This window comes from Chrysemys picta, chromosome 2 (genome assembly GCF_011386835.1).
Source record: "Chrysemys picta bellii isolate R12L10 chromosome 2, ASM1138683v2, whole genome shotgun sequence".
Classification (NCBI taxonomy): Eukaryota; Metazoa; Chordata; order Testudines; family Emydidae; genus Chrysemys; species Chrysemys picta.
The window spans coordinates 286,285,402-286,309,393 of NC_088792.1; the positions used below are offsets into that span (position 1 = coordinate 286,285,402).

Sequence of the window (23,992 nt, forward strand, 5' to 3'; positions counted from 1 at the left end):
TGAGTTACTGACGCCCTCAATGCTAGACTTAAAGACCCTGATGAGCAGGGACACGTGACAGACCAAAGTGCTGCCATAGGCCACCCAACAGGGAGAAGCACCAAAGCCTCCATGAAGTCCACTAGGGACTTCACTGTTGCTAATGATTTTACGTGGAAGGTGCCCAGAGGCTAAGGTGATGGGAGGCAGCATAAAACAGAGAGAGAGAGAGAGAGAGAGAGACGCAGTGAAAAAGAACCCCTCCTGCTAATCTCTTTCAGTCACTGCAACGTTCCAGACAGAAACACGGCTTCTCCATTGATGCATCATTCCCTTTAGGCCTTCCTGGTCAATCTTGAGCCAGACAGAAGATCTTTGCAATCTTCTTAACAACTCCCCCTCCCTGAAGGAGAAGTTGGCTAATGAGATGGCTTTAATTAACCGTCAGAGCTCAGAGTAAGACAAACAAGGCTCACATTATGATTGTAGTGAGAGCAGCACTGAACTCGGTAAGGTAGCAGAAGGTGACATACTTGATCCTCTATTCGCAGTCACTCAGCACTTCTTGAAAGTTTCCAGGATCGGGCTCTGCCTTAAAAGGGGCATTTCCTGTGTGCGTGTGAAGTGTGAATGAAAACCATTTTTGAATGTGAGGAAAATAACCCCTTCCCCCCACATTTTTCCCATTATAGAAACATCTTTTTCAAACCACCCTGTGGGCTAACTTGCAGGAAGTTGCAAGGTGAAATTTGGCAAGGCACGAACCTTTACTTTCTCAGGGGAATCACACAGCCAAATCAGCTGAGGAAAAGTTTCCATCAGAGAGAGCTTGAGGCCCTTTTAAAAGGAAGAGCAAAGAGAGGCGGAAGGGTGAAAATTAAGAGTTTTCTGCACAATCTTTTCCATAAAAGCATAAGAACGGCCATACTGGGTCAGACCAAAGGTCCATCTAGCCCAGTATCCTGTCTGCCGACAGTGGCCAACACCAGAGGGATGAACAGAACAGGGAATCATCAAGAGATCCATCCCCTGTCACCCATTCACAGCTTCTGGCAAACAGAGGCTAGGGACACCATCCCTGTTCACCCTGGCTAATAGCCATTGATGGATCTATCCTCTATGAATGTTACGTTTTTTCTTACTGGTGTTGTCCTACTTTCTCTCCTATTTCCCCTTCCCCCTCAATTTTTCTTTTTGCCACTGGAAAAGCGGGTGCGGGAAGAAGGGGAACTCCCCCCTCCCCCCCATACTCATAACCCCAATGTAGAAAAGTAAATGATTTTACACTGAATGATGAGACAGAGTTGCATCAAAGCACTAGAAGGCGTCAGGAGCAATTTCACATGCTGTTGTATATAGTTAAGGCAGGCAGAGGATTATAAATCATCGCACACAAACAGGAACGGTCTCAATACCCCGAACGTGGAGATAATAAATACGCAGGTGGCAGTCCCAGCGTTCGCGGGGAGCAAACGATATTGTTGACAGAGTTCTGCGTTCCGATCTCACTTGCCATTTTCAGTTGCTTTTAAAACTCTCTCATACAAATTGCTTTTGGGTCAAATGCTTCCATCCATGGGGTCAGCCCAAAGGTGGATTTTGTTCTGGAAGATTTGAGCTAAATCAATTCAGCCATTTCTGAATTACACACTTGTTAAATACCATAAAGTAAAATACCCTGTTAGGATTAAAACTTCTGCTCCTCTGTAATTCCAATAGCTCATGCCAGAAACGTCAAAGCTGGCTTGTTTCAGAGTCCTCATTCAGGAAGGGAAAAAGCTCAAATGTGAAGAAAACCTGTTCAATATTTTAAAAGTTAGGGAGGTTTAAAATTGGTTTATTTGTTAGAATATTTTCTACTAGCTTTTATGCTACTGTCGTTCAGAGGTGGGTGTGTGCAGGACATCTGCACTTAATGTGTCGGCCACTTTTCCGCTGATCTTTAATCCTCCTTACGTTTCTTTGTCAAAAGTAGGTAGATTAAATGACAATAAAACCCACTGTTAATGCAACACTGCGAAGTCAGAAATGATAAGTTTGATTTTCCTAAGGCAACCCCAATTTAGCCACACGGCACATGGGAGGAGTTTCCTTTTGATGGTTTCATTGTTAAATATAAACAGTGTATTATTTTGTGAGATTAAACATCTGCCACAAAAATACACAGGTCTTGCAACAAGACCAAGTCAGCACAATAGACATCTGTCTGACTTGTGCACTTGATTTCTCAACTTTAATGTGCCATTCACTTCAGATTTTTGCATTTGATCCCCAAGCAGGGGAGTAAATACCATGGAAAGTGAAAAGCTATTTAAGGTAAAGGACAAAGTCGGCACAAAAACAAATGGGGATAAACTGGCCATGAACAAATTTAGGCTTGAAATTAGAAGGTGGTTTCTAACCATCAGAGGAGGGAGGTTCTGGAGCAGGCCCCCAATAGGAGTTATGGGGGCAAACAACTTATTTAGTGTTAGAGAAAGCTGGACAAATTTATGAGTGTGATTGTACGACGGGTTTGCTTGGCAGCTTTGTGGCTCACTTCCAGTTTATGTCTTCTGTTCCCAAAAGCTCATGCTTCAGGGTTTCAGATGACCAATTATGGGGGTCAGGAAGGGATGCCCTCACCCCTTTGTATTCTGTTGGGTTTTATATAATCTCCTCCCACTGAAGCATCAGGGATGGCCACAGCTGAAGACAGGACACTGAGTGGAGTTCGGTCAGTGCTCTGAGGTGGCACTGAACATGCACTTTCTCAGGTGCTTGGCTGGCTGATTTTCGCTCATATGCTCAGGGTTCTAGCTAATCACCATAGCTGGGGGGGGGGTGTTCGCCATCCTCTGCAGCATGTGGGTGGGGGTCACTCGCCAGGATTATCTGGGTATATCTCACTTAATCATTGCCCTGCCATTGTGGGGGCCTTGAGCACTGGTGCACCTTGGTCCCTCCTGTAGGACAGAGAAGTCCAGTCTCCTGGGGGCTGGGATACTTTGGTTTGATATTGGTTGTTGGGTTTAGTGTGGGTGTGCTGAATGCTGTTGGTGGCCTGTGAGATACAAGAGGTCAGACTGGATGACCTGGTGGGCCCTTCTGGCCTTAAACTCTAGGGCTCTATAAACAGAGTGTAACATCTAACGCACAAGAGAAACAATTTGTTTAAGTTGCAATTTTTTAAAAACATCCCCCACAGATTAAGCTGGAGCCCTGAACTCGGGGCACTCCAACCCGAGATGGGACCACTCTGCTGGGTCAGGATTCATTGTCACGAACACAGCTTTTTTCGCGTGGCAGTCACACCAAGCACAGAGGGTAATCCCTAGCAGAATGACTGTATCCTAAAAATATTTCCTGGGTGGGGAGGGAGAGGAGCACGTCTGCTGCAGAACTGGCTGAATGCTTCACAGCCTCTCAATTCTAGTTGTCAACTCTTTCACAAACACAATGGTTCCGTTTTGCGACTCAGTGACCAGAAAAGCTGGCAGATGAGCACCCTGTCTTATCTCCCTGTTATCTGACAAAAAGCATCCACAGAGCAAACACCCAGGAGCGATCGATTACTTGGGAAGGTAGTCTATTTCACTCAACCTCCTGCGCCTGTCTGTCCAGTTCCAGAGCTTTGCTTCCCCAACCCCACGCACTAAACTGATTGCGCCAACAATTTGATTCAGATTCACGCAAGAGGCTTTAATCCAGAGCAAATGAGTTTTGAGCCTGTCTACAAATACAGTTTTGTGGGTTATGGTAGCACAAAAGTACACTGATCATCCGACTGTTCAAATAAGTTCTCAAAAGCTGCAGTGTTGCACCAGATTTATCAGTGATGAAATATGACGCTTACAAGCTACAGGTGAGACTTCCTTGTACCACATCTAAGGCCTGGTCTACACTGGGGGGGAAGGGAGGGGAAAATCGATTTAAGTTACGCAGCGTACTTAGACCGCCTCACCGCGGTGTCTTCACTGCAATGAGTCAACTGCTGCCGCTCCCCCGTAGACTCTGCTTGCGCGTCTCGCGGCGATGGAGTACAGGAGTCGACGGGAGAGCGCTCGGGGGTCGATTTATTGCGTCTAAGATAAATCAACCCCCGCTGGATCGATCGCTGCCCGCCGATCCAGCGGGCAGTGTAGACATACCCTAAGAAAGAACACAATACTGGGGGTATTTTTATGTTCTGTTTGACACAGTACACAGCAAGTCACTTTAATTCTTCTTGTCTAGGATAGAGCATAGTATTAATTTCATATCAGACATACGCTCTACCAGGGGGTGATAGTTTATCCTAACAGGGGAGTGGATTTGATGATCTCAGAGATCCTTTCCATCTCTAATTACTATGAGACTAAATAACTCAGGTGGGGAAATCGCAGGGCTGTCAAGCTGTAAGAATCGGAGCGAGAGCGATGTCCAAAGCGCCCAGGTGAGTTTTTCAAAAGTCTCATCGCCAGGCCCTCCACCACAAGAGGAAATGGCTTTTAAACACATGTGGAAGATTAATCCGGAAGGAGTGAGTCTCAATCCCAGCAAATAAGCGAGACTTGGCAGGTCTGAAACTTGTCTGCAAATCAATAAGGCCAGAGGACTGGAAAACTGCAGACAATTAGATCCCTGCAAAAAAAATAAATCAGCAAGCGTATTTGCAAATGTCTCGCTGTGGGATAAGAAATGAAGGCTCTGATTCAGACCAATACGGAATCAAAATGCCCTTCACATTTAGTTTATGACTGGAAGTTTCATTTAAAGTGAGCGACTCAGTGCCCCTTGCAACAACAAAATCAAATGTGAGCACAGTTGTTTGCTTCTGGACTTTCCCAGAACTGCAAAGGTGCAGTGAGTGTACGACAGTAGCCCAATCGAGATCCGGGCCTATCAGCACTGCGCACTGTACAGACAGTCCCTTGGGTTGGGGAGATCACCATCTAAAAGGCAAGACAAAGGCTGGGAGAAAGGCCATATTGCTCTTCTCACTTCACAGCTAGGGAACGCAGGCACGGGTCGAGGAAGTGACTTGTCCAAGGTCACAAGGAGTCCGTAGCAGAACCGGGAATCCCGCTCTCCTGAGTCCTAGCCCGGTGTGCTAGCCATCCGGCCTTCCTTCCTCTCAAATACGTCTCTCTCCAACAGAGGGGAGCCCCCATTATCCAGCTCTTTTCACAAAGTTAGCATCCAGAACCAAAGGAACCAAGAAAATCACTCAGAGCAGCTAAACCCCTAAAGCTTTGGGGAACACTGGCGGGCACCCCCAAAACCACTTCATCCACCTGCCGATGGCAGGACTAAAGGCTGCAATCACTAATGACCTGAACAAACCCAGCGTGCCGAACAGAAACCAATTAGACTGACACGCAGCGCCCGGCCGTAGGAAGGAGCATGTGCGCACTACCTGCAACCCGATAGGTTTTGCATTAGAAAAGCAATTATATTAGAGGTTTGTTAATTCAATTATGAAAGGAGTTTTGATGCTTTCCAATTAGCTTGTTCTGAATGCTTGATGGAACACGTATTTCCTGGGTTCCCTGGGACTTGCCCGCAGAAGCCAGATGAGACATCCGATGGGAGTTCATTCCCTGGAGTGCAACTGGGGTAAGCAAAACTGGGGGGCACCCACGAGCATCCCACCACCACCTCGTGGGCAGTTAACAGGATAGACTTGTTCAATTGCAAGAGAAATCTGCTATGGTCAACTAACCACCGCTGGCTCAGCTAAGGCCTTTGCAAAGGTGGCTGTCCAGAAGTGCACACGCTAAGGGGGACAGCGAGATCAGGGACTACTCAAGGGTCCTCCGCAGTGGAATTTGCTTGTAACCAGAAAGATACCGAAGAAGGTTCTCAGGTGGGGATAGTGGGCCCCAAGATTGGGGTGGTTCCCTTGATAAGCTCAGTCCCTGCCTCTGGATGCCGCTAAACCATCCTGGCCAGTCAGGCGACCTCTGGAGAAGGCAGGAAATCAGCTGGCTGTAATACTTTGGTTGTTGGTTTAGTGGGTGGGCGCTGGGTGGTGCTGGTGGCCGGTGATGTACAGGAGGTCGGACCAGATGATTGACGGTCCCTTCTGGCCTTAAGCTTTGTGACTCCGTGACCCCACTGGAGACTCCAGATGAAGCAGTGATGCACCCAACTCCCTTTTCTGAAAGCGGAAAAGACCATCCCCAGGGGCCCATACTGATCCCTAGAGATGCTAGAGTGCAGTTACACCCTGGGCCACCATTGCCCTCAATGACCCTCCCCGGCGCCATGCTCGCTTCCCCTCCTTACAGAACAGCTGCACGGTAGGCAGAGCCCACAGCTTCTCCAGGAAGTGAAGCAGCTGTCTGGGTCCGAAGTGCACACCGAGCCTGGCACTGTCTGGCCCAGTGACTTGTGATGCTAATGGGGAGACCTCAATTTCTGATGGTCTGGGTACTTATATGGCCCCCGTTACCACAGTACCTCACAATCGGACGCATTTATCCAGTGTCTCCTCATCAGAGACGGGCTCTTGAGGGCACAGACCACCTGTGTTCTGGGTTTGTACAGTGCCTGCACGGTCCTGGTCCGTAACTCAGGGTCTCAGGCTCTATTGAAATAAGAAATAACCAGTTCCCTCAGGACATCTTGCAGGTGCAGAGCACATTCTATGCAAAAACCTTATTGTGCTTTGCAGAAAGCCTCACAACCGCCCCATGAGGTAGGGGAGTATTAGCCCAATTTTACAGGTGGGGAAACAGGCAGGGAGGGTGAGTGACAACAGCAAGTGAGTGGCCACACTGGGAATAGAACCCAGGTTTATGCGAAGGGTTGAGGCACCAGACTGTCCGTCCTTCCTTCCAACGGGGGGAGTGACTGGAAGTGTCACAGCTGCTAAAGAGGGGAGTCGGCTGGGTCCAAAGCCGGCCACGCCCATATCCTCTGCACTGATGGGAAGAGATGGCTACAGTACTGGAGTTGCGGATGTGAGTACAGACAATGAGCTCTCAGACCACACAGGTACAGGCCCTTACCCTAGCTTTCCTCCGCCCAGCGTGGCGTCTTCTCAGCAGGTTGTGCCCCTCTGGGCGCTGGGCTGCAGATGTTTTCAGCCCGCCAGAGGAGACTGAACGGCCCTGTGTCGCTGCAGGGGTAGGGGATGGCATGGCACAGCAACTCGCCCACCTGGTTGCAGAGCAGTGCTGAGCTGCAGACGGAGCTGCCCCTCAGCAAGTGCACGGGTGGGGAACTAGAGGCAGTTCATTGTATGCACATCTGCCGGCGTGACTGAGGGCTTACGGCAGGGGCCACGAATGGACGTCGCATTTTTTCCCATCCCTTTACACTCGGGATCTGATCCTGTTCAACTTCACGTCAGCTGCAAGATTCCTATTGCCTTCAATGGGTGGAGGACAGGGTCCCTAAGGGATGCTGGGTGGGGTTTTTTTTCCCTTTCCCCCTTCTCTATTTTATGGCCCTTCGCAGCATCTGCTGCAGCAGATCTCAGTCGTGGGCGCCCCCGGGGTACCAGCTTGCTCCTCTGCCAGCACCTACGCTGCTCCAGGAGGCAGATGGCACGAGGGATGCAACAGCGTTAGTGTGGTGAGTAAATGCAGGGCTCTGGCAGCCTGCCCAGTGGCTCTCGCTGCAAGAGACCCAGACAACTCCTGAAGTGGGGACACACTCCTGCTAGGGCCTGGAAGGCTCCCGGCAAAGTTAGATCCCACCGCAAACTGGGGATCGGGAGACACCTAACGAAAGCCACGTACTCAGAATAAGGTAAGAGAAATTGGTTTCTGTGCAAAGACTCCAGCCCTGCCAGTGAGCTCAGAAGCCCAGACTCGGGTGGAAGGCACAAGTCAAGGGCAGCAGCAGCCCCCTGTAAGGAGGGGACATGCCCAAGGGCACGTGGTGACTGGCAAGCGGCAAATTAATGCGCCTACCTGAGATACAGACACCAACATGTGCTCCTCTAACCATGGGTCTCTAAGCACACTGCACCCACAGAATTAAGCCTTAATATTTCTGCCATGTAGGGAAGTACTCCTTCCACTTTACAAAGGGGAAACTGAGTCACAGAGCGGCTACAGAGTCACTTATGTTAAAAGCCACCCTTCCATCTGAACATTTGTACTTGTTATTATTGACCGCACTGGCAGAGGTGAGGGCAGCTATCGCTCTGACCTGGCAGTGTGTTTATTTAGTAAATGTGACTGCACTCTACGTACAGTCAGGGTCGCTCTTCCCCCGGCATAGTCAGTTCATCTCACGCATCCGCCCGCCCCAATTTGTGTGGGTTTCACGCAGCAACAGGCAAAAACCCGCTCTTCTTAACAACAACAACAAAAGGGTCACAAAATGCAAAAATTGGCAAAGTGATTCAGGGACAGGCGCTCAGGTGCCAGTGATGGGTAGTGGAACAAAGCCCCAAGTTAGGACTCAAAACCATTCGGAACTCATTTTTTTTAAACGAATTAGATTTGAAGTCCATGGTATCCCTGTGGCGTGTCCGAGGTCGCAAGAGAAGCTCGCGATAGCGTGGAGAGAGCTCAGACCTTGGACTCTCAGGCCTGGTCTACACTACACAGGTCGCCAGCTTACGTCAACCTAATTATGTCAGCGCACACACGACAGCCTTGTCCCGCTGATGTAAGTGCCCTACTACGCCGACCTAACTACTCTGCTTCCACGAGAGGTGCAGGGCTTATGCTGGTGTAGTTAGGACGACGCAGTGTCTGTGTAGACGCTGCATTAGGTACATCGGCTGTCAGCTGTCTTAGCAATTTCATGGCTCCACGGTGGAGCCGTGAAATTGACAAGAAAGCTGGACAGGTCGACTTAGGGCTGTAGTGTAGACATGCCCTGAGTCATGTGCTTTACCCATTGGCCAATGCTTCCTTGCTGCTGACATTCGAAAACTACGATTTAACTACCTTGGTTTAGAAACTGATTGTGTTACACTGGGGCCACTCCTCGAGTGTGAACACTTTTGCTCTGGTTCAAGGGAGTCCTATCAGTTTAGCTTAAGCCTGTTGTTATTTATTCCTTGTATTACTGTAGTGCCTAGGAACTGCCGTCACGGACCAGGACCCATTGCGCTTAGCGCTGTAAGCAAATTGGGGTAACTCTTACCTGCCTCCCGGGGCTGCTGGGAAGTTAGAAGTGCTTGGGAGATGAGAAGCGCTAAGTGCCACATTCTTGGGAGGTAAAGATATTCCAAAGTGGCATTAGAGAGACTCCCAAATGCTATTTCCTACCTTGGCCTGGGAGGGTCATTAGAGGAGAACACAGGTGAGATCCTTCCCCAGGGTGTAAGCACTGGCTCCACAATATGCCCAGGCCTTGCCTGGCAGAAAACAGGAGACCGAGGCCCAGGTCTCAATGCTGATCCTCTGCTACCACGGCCTCACCCAGCCGGCCTGTCCCAGCCAGTGCCGAGCAAACTGCGAGAGCACCGGACGTCCAAGCCCAGCTGAGAGGAGAGTCACTGCAGGCTATGGCATTCAGGAACGCCGGCAGGCAGAGGGAATCCTGATTAGCATTTCTACATGACCAACGAGAGGGCGCCAGGAGCACCCAGACTAATGGCGATTTGCTTGCCTGGAGCTGTACGTGCAGCATGGCCTTAGGGTTAGGAGGTGTGTGGTCTTTTAAATAACCACATTATTTCTTGTGCAAGATGAGGGGGGAAGAGAGAGAGATAGTGTGAAGGAAGAAATAAAAAATAGCCACTGAACTGAACAATAGATAGTGGCTTTGAGAGAAAAAGATTTTTGCTGTCTTAAAATTTTACACTCCATCATGATGTGGGGCTTGATGAATACAATGAGAGACAGAGACGGGCATAGTCCCCTCCTATACCCTGCTTGATTTAGGGCTACTGATCTCTGGCAGGTCTAGAAAGTTTTGGGGAGAGACTGCACTTGCTACAGCCTGGCTGCTCGTGCTTTCACCACTGCAACCCCTCACCTGTGGCAGCAGGTGAAGGGAACACGGGGCTGGTCCAGTGAGAAATGGGAACATTTAACCCAGGAAGGCAGCGCCCGTGTGTGTAACCCTGGGAGCCGGGGGAGCCAGGAACTATGAACTGGGTTTGGAAATGTGAACATGGCAGGGAGGTGTGCGCGTGGAGGGGATTCAAAGTTATTCCTCCAGAAGTGAAAGCTGTAAACAAAAACAGAAGCACTGCACCTCAATGAATTTTCCAAAGCAAAAGTGTTTGAGCGTGCTCAGCGGAGCCATTAAAAAAGACTGTAGCGAGCATCTTCCATTAACGTTACGACCGTGAAATATGACAATAAAATGATAGCCGTATGGTCGCAAATTTGCAGCCCGCCGAGTTGCTAGGGGTTTATCGTCACTCAAACGTGCAGAGAGCTGTAAAATGTTTACAGAAAGGGTCGTTTGCAGCTATAAAATCCTCTTTTCTCTCCTAAACAAGGCTGAGTGGAGCCATTTACAAACCCCTGAATGTTCATCGGGGGAAAGGGGAACATCTGTTCTCTCCAGGAGTTTTCAGTGATCTTCTCGAACAAATTAACTAAAATGGGTGCTTTCTAATTAAATTAGCACTCGATTGGAATGGTTTGCATTGGTGCGCTTGGTTACAATTATCGCAGGGAGGACAGTTAGCTCCAGCGCAGGCTATTTAACTGGAAGGTGAAATATGGAAAAGCACATTACCTGGAAACACTTCCAGGAGGGGAGGGTGGCTAAGTGTATCCCCCCTCCGGAAACACTTCCAGGAGGGGAGGGTGGAATAGATTTACATCCCCCCAACCCCACACAGATGCTTCCCCAGTTTTGTAAGAACAAAACAAGGTGAAGGACACGAATGTTGCAACTAATTCCAGGGGGCAGCTGCTCTCCCTGTGTCCCCTGCGCCTGCTGGAAAGGAGCTTTCTCCCTGCCGCACACAGGAAGGGAAGGCTGCCCAATGAGCAGAGCTAGTCACACAAAGGCGGCGCTGAGGAAGCGCTGCCGCGTCGGCACAGCCGGGGGAGGAAGGAGTGCTGTGCCTGTACGTAACGCTACACGATGCCCCATAATGGGCACAGCTTACAGCCAGTGTCCAGGGCAGCGGAGCAGGAGGCCCGCTTCCCGGAGTCACAGAGCAGGCTGCTGGGAAAAGCCCCATATCACAGTCCTGCAAGGCACACAGGTCCCCATTAACACCACTCCCTGGGAGCGGAGAGCAGGTCCATCCCAGAGCTAGATGAGCTAAGGTCACTAGCAGCTGTAAGACCCAACGGGGATGTTCACCATTGAGCAGAGGCTCTTGGTATGTGTCAGCCCACGTTCTGTGTCAGCCTCGTGGCTCAGACACTCACGGCACTGAGATGCTGCACAGGAGACGGGTTCAACATGACACTGGACATGCCTAGACTAGCTTGAAAGCTGTGGCTAACCCCTGGGCCCCTCCACACCTAGGGTCGACCCCTACCAGCTCATGCAAGTTCAATACAACTTGCCATGTCTACACTAGAGTGCTAGAATGTGTTAGCTGACATGTTTTAGAAGACGCCTTTCCCCATTTCTGGAGTACACTGGAGAGAACAATCCCACATTGAGAGGGTTGGGGAAATGGACCAGATATCCCCAGAGATCTGTTCAGTCTCTAACTTCTGAGACTGTATTAACAGGGACAGGTCACTGAGTCCACGCTGGGCCATGGACCACACCAAACCCTTCCCCGAGCATGCACAGGAAAGGGCATGAAAAGGGACGGGGTGGAGTTTTAAAGAGCACCTAAGGGGTTTAGGAGCATTAATTCTAGGCACAAGTCACTGAGGTGCTTCTGAAAACCCATCTATGATGCACCAGGCACGGCCACCCCAGCAGCAGATCACTTCTAAGATCGCAGAGGAGTGAGTGTGAGTGGCTGAGCCGGTGGGATAGAGTCAGGCCTGACACACAGGGGCAAGGCGTCTTAGCAGGAGCATGAAAAGCTAATACAGACTCAGTCACAGAATCAGATAACAGGGCTGGAGAAGGCCTCTGGAGGTTAGGTCTAGTCCGTGTCCCAGCATGGAGTCTCTGCTCAGGGGGAGCGACCGATCCCTGTTCCTACGATCACAGAAATTAGAGACTGAACAGATCTCTGGAGATATCTAGTTCATCTCCCTACCCCTGTCAGTGTGGGGTTATTTCCTCCGGCATACTCCAGAACTTCTTCCGCTTCGCCATAAGGGATTCGCGAGATGGAGCTTCCACCCTTTCCCTGGGAAGGCTGGCAAAGGAGGCAATGCCACCCGGGATTAGAACAGCTGACTTCCCGCCAAGCCCTTGTGGGTTCTATTCCGGTCTCTGCAGCTGGCTCAGGGTGTGGCCATGGGCAAATCACTTCAACTCTCAGTGCCTAGGCTTCCCAGCTAGGGATCGGGAGATAGGGACAGCAAAGCTGACCTGCCTCAGAAAAGGGGAGCACGTGCACGAATGGACGTTTGTAAAGCACTTCCAAATTCTTGATTGGAGGTCTGTATAGAAGTGCAAAGGGTCATTACCAGCCTAAGCTGCAAAACTGAGACAGAGGAGAAGAGAGCCTGCAATCTGATGGCCCAAGGCCTTGCACTGAAAATAAATACGATAACATTTTTCTTACAGTCCTGATTTTTAGTACAAGCATAATATTGTCCACCCTGGAGCATGCACGTCCTATTAAATTGATTGGGGCTCAGGTCATAAACCACATGAGCCTTCAGTCCTCTCTCTTAAAACACCCAATACACACACATGACTTTTATCTGGGTGTTCAGCGTCTGCTGGGAAGTTAACTGCATGCTCACAACAGAGGCCAGCTGGGCTGAACGTAGAGTGGTGATATACGGGTTCCCAACTCCACTCGCTTCTGCAGAGGCACAAATACTTTAATTTTCTTGTACACTGCTTAGGCCGACAGATCTTCCACACACAGGGGATGTGCTTAAGCAGTTCTCCTAGTTTGAAAAATGATGCTGGTTTCAGAAATGTTTCCTGTGGCAGCTTCAAAATCTTTAAAATGCGGAATTTCACTACGACCTTTCCAGCTGGAAGAGTTTTTAAAGCGCGTGCACCAAATGATATGTTTCATAGATGCCCACACACACATATATATGTGCACACACATTTAATAGAGAACCTCTGATTGTGTGGTGTGATAAAGATCTTATCAGCCCATGTTTGAGACCGTTGCATTACAAACGAGCAGCCATCCCGAATTCACGTCTCTCTGACTCTCCTCACCCCAACATAGGCCAGCTATTATAAAAAATCCTCCCTTACATTTCAAAGTATGTAAGCATTTTTAAAATACAGACACACACACACACAATTTCTTATAGCCCTCTACTGGTAAGTCACCAGGAAGATAGAAACTAACAAGGTTAAAGCTCCTTTACAAATGGCCTGAAATAATTTCCTGTACACAAAAATGTCCTGGCTTTATCTCTGGGGACCTGCAAGGGCTACAAGAGCTGAGTATCCCACTGGACAGCTGAGAATCTCATAGACTCATAGACTTTAAGGTCAGAAGAGACCATCATGATCATCCAGTCTGACCTCCTTGTACATTGCAGGTCACAGAACCTCACCCACCCACTCCTGGAATAGGCCCAGAACCTGTGGCTGATTTACTGACGTCTTCAAATCCTGGTTTAAAGACTTCAAGTTACAGAGAATCCAACAGTTACACTAGTTTAAACCAGCAAGTGACCCATGCCCCATGCTGCACAGAAAGACCAAAAAAACCCAGGGTCTCTGCCAATCTAACCCAGCGGGAAATTCCTTCCCAACCCCAAATATGGCAATTAGTTAGACCCTGAGCTTGTGGGCACGACCCGCCAGGCAGATACCTAGGAAAGAATTCTCTGTAGTAACTCAGAGCTCTCCCCATCTAGTGTCCCGGGTCCAGCAGTTAAGGATTTTTGCTACGGCAGTCACAGATCGGTTACACGCCATTGTAGGCCGTCCAATCAGACCATCCCCTCCAGACATTTATCAAGCTCAATCTTGAAGCCAGTTAGATTTTTTTTGCCCCCCACTGCTCCCCTTGGAAGGCTGTTCCAGAACTTCACTTCTCTGATGGTTGGAAACCTTTGCCTAATTTTGAGCCTAAACTTGTTAAAGGCCAATTTATAGCTTCCCCTCTTCAGCGGCGTGAAGTTCCCATGATTAGACCTTCAGGGCTGAGAGATATTGGACCTTTAATCAGTAACTACTGCCATTCCTGCCTCCCAGACCAGTCGAACCGGGGGGCTGTTGGTGTCGGATGGCTGCCTGCAGTTCCTCAAGGCTGTAGGGATGTTAGAACAAGGCCCAGGGAATCATAGAATCATAGAATATCAGGGTTGGAAGGGACCTCAGGAGGTCATCTAGTCCAACCCCCTGCTCAAAGCAGGAACAATCCCCAACTAAATCATCCCAGCCAGGGCTTTGTCAAGTTGGGCCTTCAAAACCTCCAAGGAAGGAGATTCCATCACCTCCCTAGGTAACGCATTCCAGTGCTTCACCACCCTCCTAGTGAAAAAGCTTTTCCTAATATAGTGAGTAAAGAGACGGGAAGGTGGCCAAAACAGCATGACAAATGCAGTTCACCGCTTATCTAATAATTAGACACACATGGCAACCCGTGGAATTGACCACCCTACTGGGCAACCTCTTATCTTCAGGGATAAGCTGAGGTGGTTTCGTAAGTGTGGACAGAGCACAGGTCTGCTCCTCCGTGACAAGACAACCATCCACCATGAAACATGGGAGTTTTTGGTCTCTTGAGTGGTTGCTGAGGACACACCCACCGTGAATGAACAAAAGCAATGACAAAAGTTGCGATTCTCCATTGTAACTGGCTGAGGACCCTTAGTGTGCCCAGATCGCCTTTGGAATGCGGTTCTCACTGCAGGATGCATGCTCCGGCAGCGCAGGGATAGGGCAGCAAATACGGAGGGGAGTCCCCCTGCCCAGTCCCTTGGTGACAACCACAACCAGAGGACAGCCACACCCCACCTCCCCCAGCCCATGTGCCAAGCAAGGCCTGTGTGTTTTATGGATCAACGGCCTGGCAATCACTTCATCTCTGGCAGGAGAACACACTCCCCCTCAAAATGGTTTCTATACAGCTGCAATTCCGTTCGCCCCAACACCCACACTTTCTCCGAGGAGTCTCCAGCCGCCCCACTTCCAGCAAGGGACGGCCCCCCTGAAACCGGAGGAGGGGCGGGTGTCTGCCTCAGAAGGAAGGGAGAGGGAAAGGAATGCGGAAAGGGGGCTACCAGTCACATCCTATTGCACTTGGATCTCCGCCCCTCGCATCCTGTCACCACCAGCTCTGGCAACTCCCCCCGTCTGGCTCTCTAGCACAGCCCCATCTCCGAACGCAGGCGATGCTGATTTCCAGGGGCTCTAGGGCCCACCGTGCTACAAAAGCCGTTCCCTCGTCTCCAGAGAAGGTGAGCAGGAAATGATGCGTAAGGCACTGTGCGGCGCGTCACAGCCAGTGCTTTTGCTAACGTAGGGGGAAGACAGGGAAAGAGGAGGAAGGAGCCAGGTGCTTCCATTAGACAAGACAAGCTATAGCACCATCTACTTTCTCTGCACACGTTTCTCCTCCTACGATGACCAAAAACAGGAGTTAGAAAAAAATGCTTCTTTCCCCTCCCAGATGTCCTTTCTGCTCATGCATCTTTATCCTCCATCTGACACCCATTCCCTTGACCCATTAGAGGCTGAGTTACTCCAGGCTGACAAGTGCAATTCATGGCATTTCAACAGCTTTCTTTCTGCGGATTAATTGCTCCATCTTCACGGCAGAGATAAAAAAGCCAGATTAACTCACTGGTTCAAGAGCACTTCCCACAGCAGACAGCAGCCGCCCTGCCACTGAGATCAAAAGGAGTTGAAACGGGGCCAAGAGGAGGAAGGAGGGGGAAGAAATCACTGTGATTCAAAAGGGAAGCCAAGCGCTCCTCTCCATGTTGCGTCGAAAAGCCTTTATAGCAGCACTGATCCTTGCTGAAAGGGCACCGGCTGCCCTACGCGCCCATTGCTTAGCGTTCACTCGCATGCAGCCAAGCAGCCATTCTTCCGAACACACATGCTCACCAGTGACCTAAGGAATATGTTGCTAATCCCGGGAATTCTTTTCCCCCAGACATCAAGATGCCTTGAAACTTCCCAGCCTTGAAGTGGGTTTTACACTTCACTGCCAGGCTGATCACAGCTCCAAAGTTCCATTAAGCAGAAGAGACGTTTCTCTCCAGCACGAGAGGCTGGACGGGGGCTCACGTGCGCTTTCAGCTGGCCCTCATTGCAGGGTGATCTCACCGCCATTAGGCAGGAGATACAGAAGGCACTGCAGAAACGTGACATGGAGCTGAGAGGAAAAGTTAAAGAAATGGATTTGTGCTCCTGGCATGGCTTGTTTCCCTGTGTCCCTTCTCTTTGTACAGACCCAAGCCATGGGCCATCCAGTCCAGCAGCCGCATTTGGCATGACTGGCTCCATAAATCCTCCCGGCTGTGTCGTGTTTTAGGCAGGTCTGATTGGGTGACCTCCAGAGGGCTTTCTCCATCAGCAGCTGACGGGTGGAGTTCTCCAGCATCCAGTTCCCTTGTGGGTGTTTGACTGAACTGGGTGAGTTCGCTGCGTGTCGCTGGGACTTCTCAGGCTGTCCCCGCTCTGGGATCTAACTGGGGCATATGGCCAGTTTGTTATAACCGACTGGCCTGATTTTCAAAGTATTCGAGCCCCACCCGACTCCCACTGACTTAACGGGAGACTGCAGGGCTCAGCGCCTCTGAACATCAGGATACCGCTGTATGGGGACTTGGATACCTAACTTTAAGCACCCGCTTTGGAAAATGTTGGTTTCATTCCCTAGATCAGATACTACAGAAAAGGGTGCAAGAGTGAGGGACAGAAGCAGCCAACATGGCAGAACACTATTTACACCCCTGCCTCCTCCTAGATCAAAGGACGTCTGAGTTAGGTATGTCCCACACACCCCCCCAGACGGCATGCCAAAGGGGGCCCTCAGCACCCTGACACAGTGGCCAAGTAATTCTAGGCAGGCTGAATTGGTATTGGCATTGCACGAGCACCCAGAGCCCCATTGCGCTAGGGGCTGTACAAACACACACCGTCTCAAAGAACTTGCAATCTAAGTAGATTAAAAGGTGCCTCCTGGGTTTTGTCCTATGCTGCATTCTGGGCCCCTTCTCATTATTCCCCCCTCTCCCCCTCCCACACACATACACACACACACACACATACACACACAACATGTGCTAGGGACCTTCACAGAGCGCTAGAAAACTGAGGGACCTTCTTGGAGACAATGTCCATGGCCCTGGAGTTAGCAATGTCATCCCTGGCTGTTTTCAAACCTGGGCGCCTACAGGTAAGTGCCATCGTGAGGCAGCCCATTCCCATTTTGGGTAGAGATGGTCAAAAGAATTCCATTTTATTACCACCAGAAAGTTTATCTCCAGATTTTTCTTGTGAAAACTTAATTTTTGAGGAAAATGTTCAAAATTGAAACAAAAATCGTGTTTTCGATTTTAGTTCAACATGAATATTTTTACTTGATTTTTTTCTCGAAAAAACCCCCCAAACATTTCACTGAAATCAGCCTGTCTTTGCAAAACAATTTGATTTTGACGAAACGGCATTTTTCATCGAAATTTTTTTTCAGTTAAAAACTGTTTGGACGAGCTCTAATTTTAGGGTCCTAAATGGACATTTGAATATTTGGCCCCCGTGCCCTCCCCCACACCTCTCTTCTTCTAAAGTACTGCACTGTAACACACCGAAAGAAGAATTAGTTCCTCTCTCTAGAGGAGCTGGGTGCTAAGTAGGAGTAAGGAATCGCTACAAATCTCCAAATGACTTACTGGAGACAAAATGAGAATTAAAAAAACCAAACAAAGGCAAAATCCCCTGCCTCACTTGGGAAGATTTTGCTGCTCTGCTGTTTCCGAGACATCACAGCCCAGCCAGGGGAACGGGCTGAACGCATTCGGAATGGAGGGATCCCACACAGATGGCTTTCTGTGCATTTAATGGGGATCTCGTTCAACCTAGCGTTCTCCCCATCATCTTTCACTCCGAGGAAAGTCTGGTTCTCTTTTGAGTCTCTCCGCCGCCCTTAACCTGCCACGTACCTGATCTCACAGCACAACAGACCAGTTGTGGCAACAGAGGCCGGAACTACCAGTGCTGTTGCTCTCCCCGGCTTGAAATGGTTTCCATTATATACAGCAGGGGCCGGCAACCTTTGGCACATGGCCCATCACGGCAATCCGCTGGCAGGCCGCGAGACGTTTTGTTTACGTTGACCGTCGGAAGGCATGGCCCCCTGCAGCTCACAGCACATCCCTGTGGCCCGCGCCACTTCCCGCAGCTCCCATTGGCTGGGAACAGCGAACCTCGGCCACTGGGAGCTGCAGGGGGCCGTGCCTGCAGTCGATCAACGTAAACAAAACGTCTCGCGGCCTGCCAGTGGATTACTGCGATGGGCCAAGTGCCAAAGGCTGCCGACCCTGATATCCGGGGTTAACAGTTTGGTCAATGGCTCTCAGCACCCCCACTATAAAAATTGTTCCAGCCCCCCATGTCTAAATAAAGAAGCTTTCAGCGATGAGGTTCAGACTAAGTAGAAATTAGTCCAAGAGAAATGTGTGTGTTCCTCCCTTTTCCAGGGAAAATACTGTAACCCCACTGCCAACCTTGAATCTCCATGCCATGACGGCCGGGCTTCTAGCAGAGGAGAAATGGACAGGATTCACTGCGGAGCCAGCCAAACATTGCTCCATATCAGCAGCTGGGTGACCCTTAACTCTCACTCCCCTTCGCCTCGGGGCTGCCTCGTCTTAGTCAGCAAGTTGATTTTGGCATTTGAACCAATTGCTGCTGAAAGCCCCACCCATCACCATGTTTATTCTCAAGTGTCTGAGTCAATTTCACACTGCTGAAAGGTGCATGATGGACAGCCCCAGAGCCTGGAGTCGGTGTGTTTATCTAAAGGTGAGGGACAGCATGGGGCAGCCGTATAGCACACTGCTCTGTCCTCACCTCTGAAAGTGCCCCTCAAACCCTCCTGGGTAGTCCCCATGATCCATTCAATCCTTGACCAAGAAGGGGGGAGGTGAGGGCAGCAAGAGGTGGTGCTAGTCTTTGTGCTATGCATGCTGTTCCACATGGAACTGCACTGAGACCCTGGTCATTTCATACAGGCCTAGGAACACGAAGAGACTCCGTTTGTTCACCTCCTGTTTTACTGCTTGGCTTCACACCCAACAAGTGGCTGTTTCTCTTTCACAAAGCAGGCACTGGCCCCAATAGTAAATGCTGAGAGATTTGTAAAGGACAGCGAAGGGCTAAGTAACTTTCTGAACTACCGGATCTCTAATCCTAATTCTGGAGAGAATATACCCTGGTGTCTCCTTCTCACACACACTGGAAGCTGATGAGTTATAAACAGAAGGGTGCTTGATTGGAGTTTATTATGGTGTGACCACAGATGAGACTGCAGTTTGGAGACGTCCTTCAAGGTAACCTACGGGACTAGATTTTGGGAGGGAGGGGCCTAAGAAAAGCAGTCATGTAAAGCTCAGTGCATGCCGTTCGAGGGAATGTGGTGGTGGAATGGGTTACAGGTGTCTCATCTCTGGACACATGGGTTCTAACCCCGGCTCAGGCTTCAAGTGAAATGTATTTGTTGGTGCCCAATGGACTCTTGGTCCCATCAAAACACTAGCACGCAATTCTCCAGCTGATAGTATCTTCTCCCCAAGGCCTGGGTTTAGAATAGCATGGGTGTAGCTGCAGGTCAGGACTGCAGCGCACTGGCAGAGCTGTGGTGTCCCAGGAGTGGACAAGCAGGAGGCGCCAAAGCCGGGATTAAGGTGCACTGACAGAGCTGGAGAATACCAGCAGAGCTGTGTAGGGATGCATGGCTGCACCATCCCAATTCTACTCCAGTTCTCCCCTTTGTGGAGCCCTGAATTCACACAGCCGGGCTGTCCCTTGTCCTGAAGGGCGTACTGTGCCCAGGGCAGGGGCAGCTAGAGAAGTGACAACCGGGACATGGCTCTCACTCGGCTTTGGCTGATGAACCACAGGGAGCCCCAGAGCTTGTGAGAATGCAACACAGAACAACAGCCTTGTACCTGTATCCTCCCCTGTCTTGTCTCTGTCAGCTGTGCATGCCACCTCGCTTGGAGAGGTAGGTGACTGGAGAGAGATGAAAGACGGGAGCTTCTGAAGTCTGCTGCATGCTGGGGTGTCTGTGTCACTCCAAAACTTTACCCCCTGCTCTGCGCTGGAGGGTCCAGGAATCTCCCCATCATCCTGGAGGTGGGCGGCATCCCTCCTAAAAAACACATCCATATAAGTATGAAAACAGCAGCAAACCCCATGTGAATCAGCAAGCGACGTCAGCATAGAATATTAAAATAGGTGGTAAGACTCAGAGGATAGAGACGAAGAGACTCATTAGCTCTTCTAGCTACCAGGCAAGGATTGTTCCCGATGGTCTACTTCCAAAGGCTTTGCCTTCTCCGGTTTGAAATGCCCCGAGCGATGCCATGCCTGCCCCGTCACCTGGAGGATGATCCCACAGCCCGATCCATCCCACTGCTAGTTTCGCTCTGGCTGGCCAGATCCCCTTACTCCTATCTACATCCCAGAAAATCCCCATTCTCCCCTGAAGGAAGTTTCCGCCCTTCAGATACGCGCTGCTGAGCTTGTGGCCAGAATCACCTACGTTTGTTTGGGTCACAGATCCGAGCCAAACCGGAAGGGAGTGGGGAGTGGGTTTAAGGTAGCAGGGCTGGAGCATTAGGCATGGGGGTGAGCCAGGTGCGTGAGGGACTGAGCCGTCTCCAGTTCCAGGTCTGGCTGCGTCAGTGTTCTTGGCTCACTCCTCAGTGCACAGATGGCTAATGGGACATTTTATCTAGCTTGACATCTACATTGATGGCGCTAATAAAGGGAAAAAAGCTGGAGCAGTTTAAAGCTTCTCTGAACCCGGCGTCTTCTCTCTCTCGGGCAGAGGCTGCTGACGGCCTTTCCAGGAAAAGGGGATGGAAAGAGCCGTGCATAGCTCTCCTCCCCGCTGGCCAGCTCTGCGCTTCACATTCCCACCTAAAAGGAGCAAGGAAATATTTTACACCTCACTCATCCAGGGGCCAGGAGCTGGATGTCATTCCAAGCTTACTGTGTCACCCTAGATAGCTTCGCAGAACCCGCTGCACATTCACTCCCCGGTGCTACCATACAAGGGCGGGCCTTGGACTGCTGGGACGTGTCTTGGAGCAGGATACAGAGAGAGCTGGTGCTTCAGCTCTGCCCGTCTCCAGCCAGGTGACGAGGACTGATTTGGGGGGGAGGGAGAATGAGCATGGCATTAAAACCTGTATAGAACAGAACAGAGATGGCTGAATCCCGGCTCTCATGGAACGACAGGGGCAAACAACCAAATACATCTAGTCCCTTCCCCAGGATTCAGCGCGGGGTTGTGCCGTATGATCCACTTTCTAGTGCGTTCCCCATCTAGCGTTCGTGTCTGTAAGCAGTGAGCTTCCGTCACCTCCAGAGCAGACTAGTCAGTGACCTGTGGCCGGGAACCACTACAGAGGCTGCACTGCCTAGGCCCAGGATACCGACGAGGGGAGTGCAGGGGAAATGCTGCTGGAGGGACAGGAGGAGGGAGGCAGGGTTCCCTGCCCAGGCTCTGCGTGTTGGGCTGATCCTCGTTTGTCTCTTTCCCTGCTTAGCTACCTCGTGGGGTTTGTGCGTATGAAGATCCCCCCCACCGGCTCCCAGGTACCCACTGGAGGGTGTTAACAAACAGCCCAGAGAAGTGACGCAATCGGCAATAGACAAATACAAACGGAGACGGAGCAGGAAGTGTTTGGAGCCACTGCACTGCTGGACCCAGACGACAGGCTGCTGACAGCGATGGATAAAGCGAGTCCTGCCAACAGGGCTGTAGCCGTCTCCTTCTACTCTAGTCAGGTCTATTAGCTCTGCCTTAAAATGACGATTTATGCAGGGCTAGGCAGCCCTGGGGTCGAGTCCTTTTTCCCTAAGCCCTGGATGCAATCGCAGACTCAGTAGTGGCCTATGGAGACAGATATTCCTAATACAAAAGGCACCATTCAGTTTGGGTATGGAAGGGCACCATTGCAGGCAGTGCTAGCCGAGAGACTAAGGCCTGACTGAGTCTGAACACTGCCCGGTCCCCACTAGAAGCTGGACTCTCCTGCACGGCTACTATCCCTTCTGTCCTGAGGGGTCAGCATCCTGGGTCGGCATCTTCACCAGCGCTACCTTCATTGATAAAAAGCCGCCGCCCAGGGCTGTTTCTGGAATCACTCTTCAGCTTCCTCGCTCCCTAGAATTCACCGCAAACACTACAGGCAAGAACAACCCTCTCTGATCACTTGCCTGGCACTGGCTGGGCACGCTTTGCGCCCAGTGCTTGTGCCGGCACCTTCCCAGAAACACTGGGAGAATGAGTAAGGCCATCCCATGGCTGAGACGATGATGGGGGGAGGCCAAAAATATAACTGGGTTCAAAAAAGAACTAGATAAGTTCAGGGAGGGTAGGTCCATCAATGACTATTGGCCAAGATGGTCAGGGACGCAACCCCATGTTCAGGGTATCCTGACTGGCAGAAGCTGGGACTGGACGATGGGATGGATCACTCGATAACTGCCCTGTTCTGTTCATTCCCTCTGAAGCATCTGGCACCAGCCACTGTGGGAAGACAGGGCATTGGGCTAGATGGACCTTTGGTGTGACCCAGTGTGGCCCTTCTTATACGAGTCACACACACGTCTGCCCGTACACAGCCTGACTGAACCAGCCTCCCCTTTGCCCCACACTGCAGATCCAGCTAGGCAGCTGTAACACATTGTGTAGATATTGTGGTATCTAAGTGTAACCCACACACCTCCTGGGTGTGGTGTTCTGTCCCATCTATGGGCACTGAGATCACTTGGAGAGAGAGAGAAAATGAGTCTGCTCTACACCCTTAGCTAACCACCAGTTGGCTTTTAGCTGATGCTGTAGAGGCTCGTGCACTAAGCTCCAGAAGTCCCCGGTTCGATCCTGCCTGCCAACGACCGGGGTCTGTCAGCGTTATAGAAGCACCTCGCAGCAATTAATCAGCACTGAGTTTGCCTTAAAGGCAATATTCTCATAGCTTCCTTTGTTCCTGGCATGACTGGTTTCTTGTGTTTGCTTCATGCCCTGCCCTCTACTTTCCTGGCCCAGGTCCCTAAGTGCGGGTCAGTCCTAGGAAGACGCCATTGCTTCGGGAAGAGGGGCAGCTCCTGCACTTAGCCCTGAACACGATCAGGGACAGCTCCATCTGGGAAGGTATTCCACTGCTGGGGTCCCACTGCCGATCATCCTCCGACCTAGATGACCTCCTGAGGTCCCTTCCAACCCTGATATTCTATGATTCTATGATTCCTTCTTTGTATTACCACAGCGCCGAGGAGCCCACCGTGCCAGGCGCTGTGCAGACACAGACTAGAAAGACTGACCCTCTTACAGTCTAAACATGACACCAGAGATGGATACAGATGGCTCAAAGGAGGAGCGCAAGGAAACAATATTGTCCCTTGCACCGTAGGCCCATATAAGCTTCCTCAGACTGGCCTACACCTGACCTCAGTTCTGGTCCGACGAGACCATTTCCCATAGAGGTAAGAAGCTCATTCTTCACATTGTGTCAATCTCTTGAGCGGAGGCTGCTAACCCGTGCCCAACTGTGGGATGGGTATTGTGATGTGAATTCATGTCCAATGATGGTACAGAGACAAGCCCCCCCAAACCCATATGCCCTCAATCTCAACACAAACCTTTTCCCCTGAAAGGAAAGGAAAGTGCTTTAGCCACCACACCTGCCTACCACCCAGCCAAATCCCGACATCTGAGTAATTCAAAAACAAGGCCAGCTTCCTGGCTGTGACCGATTCTGGAGCTCCTGCATTGGGGTGGAGGTGTTCAGCATCGTACCGATTGCCCAGTCCCCGGCTGACAAAGTGTTAACAATTCTCCTCTCTATTACAATGCAGGGAGTTAATA

General features: G+C 50.5%; 1 protein-coding gene across 2 annotated transcripts in view; it reads right to left on the reverse strand.

Annotated features, from left to right (window-relative positions):
• Window positions 1–23,992, reverse strand: part of ZC3H3 (zinc finger CCCH-type containing 3) — a 337,281-nt gene that overhangs the window by 17,232 nt on the left and 296,057 nt on the right. For both annotated transcript variants that reach the window (XM_005291097.5, XM_042860930.2), the window contains one exon: window positions 20,061–20,263. In XM_005291097.5, coding sequence (XP_005291154.2) covers window positions 20,061–20,263 — 203 coding nt within the window. The remainder of the gene's footprint in view (window positions 1–20,060; window positions 20,264–23,992) is intronic.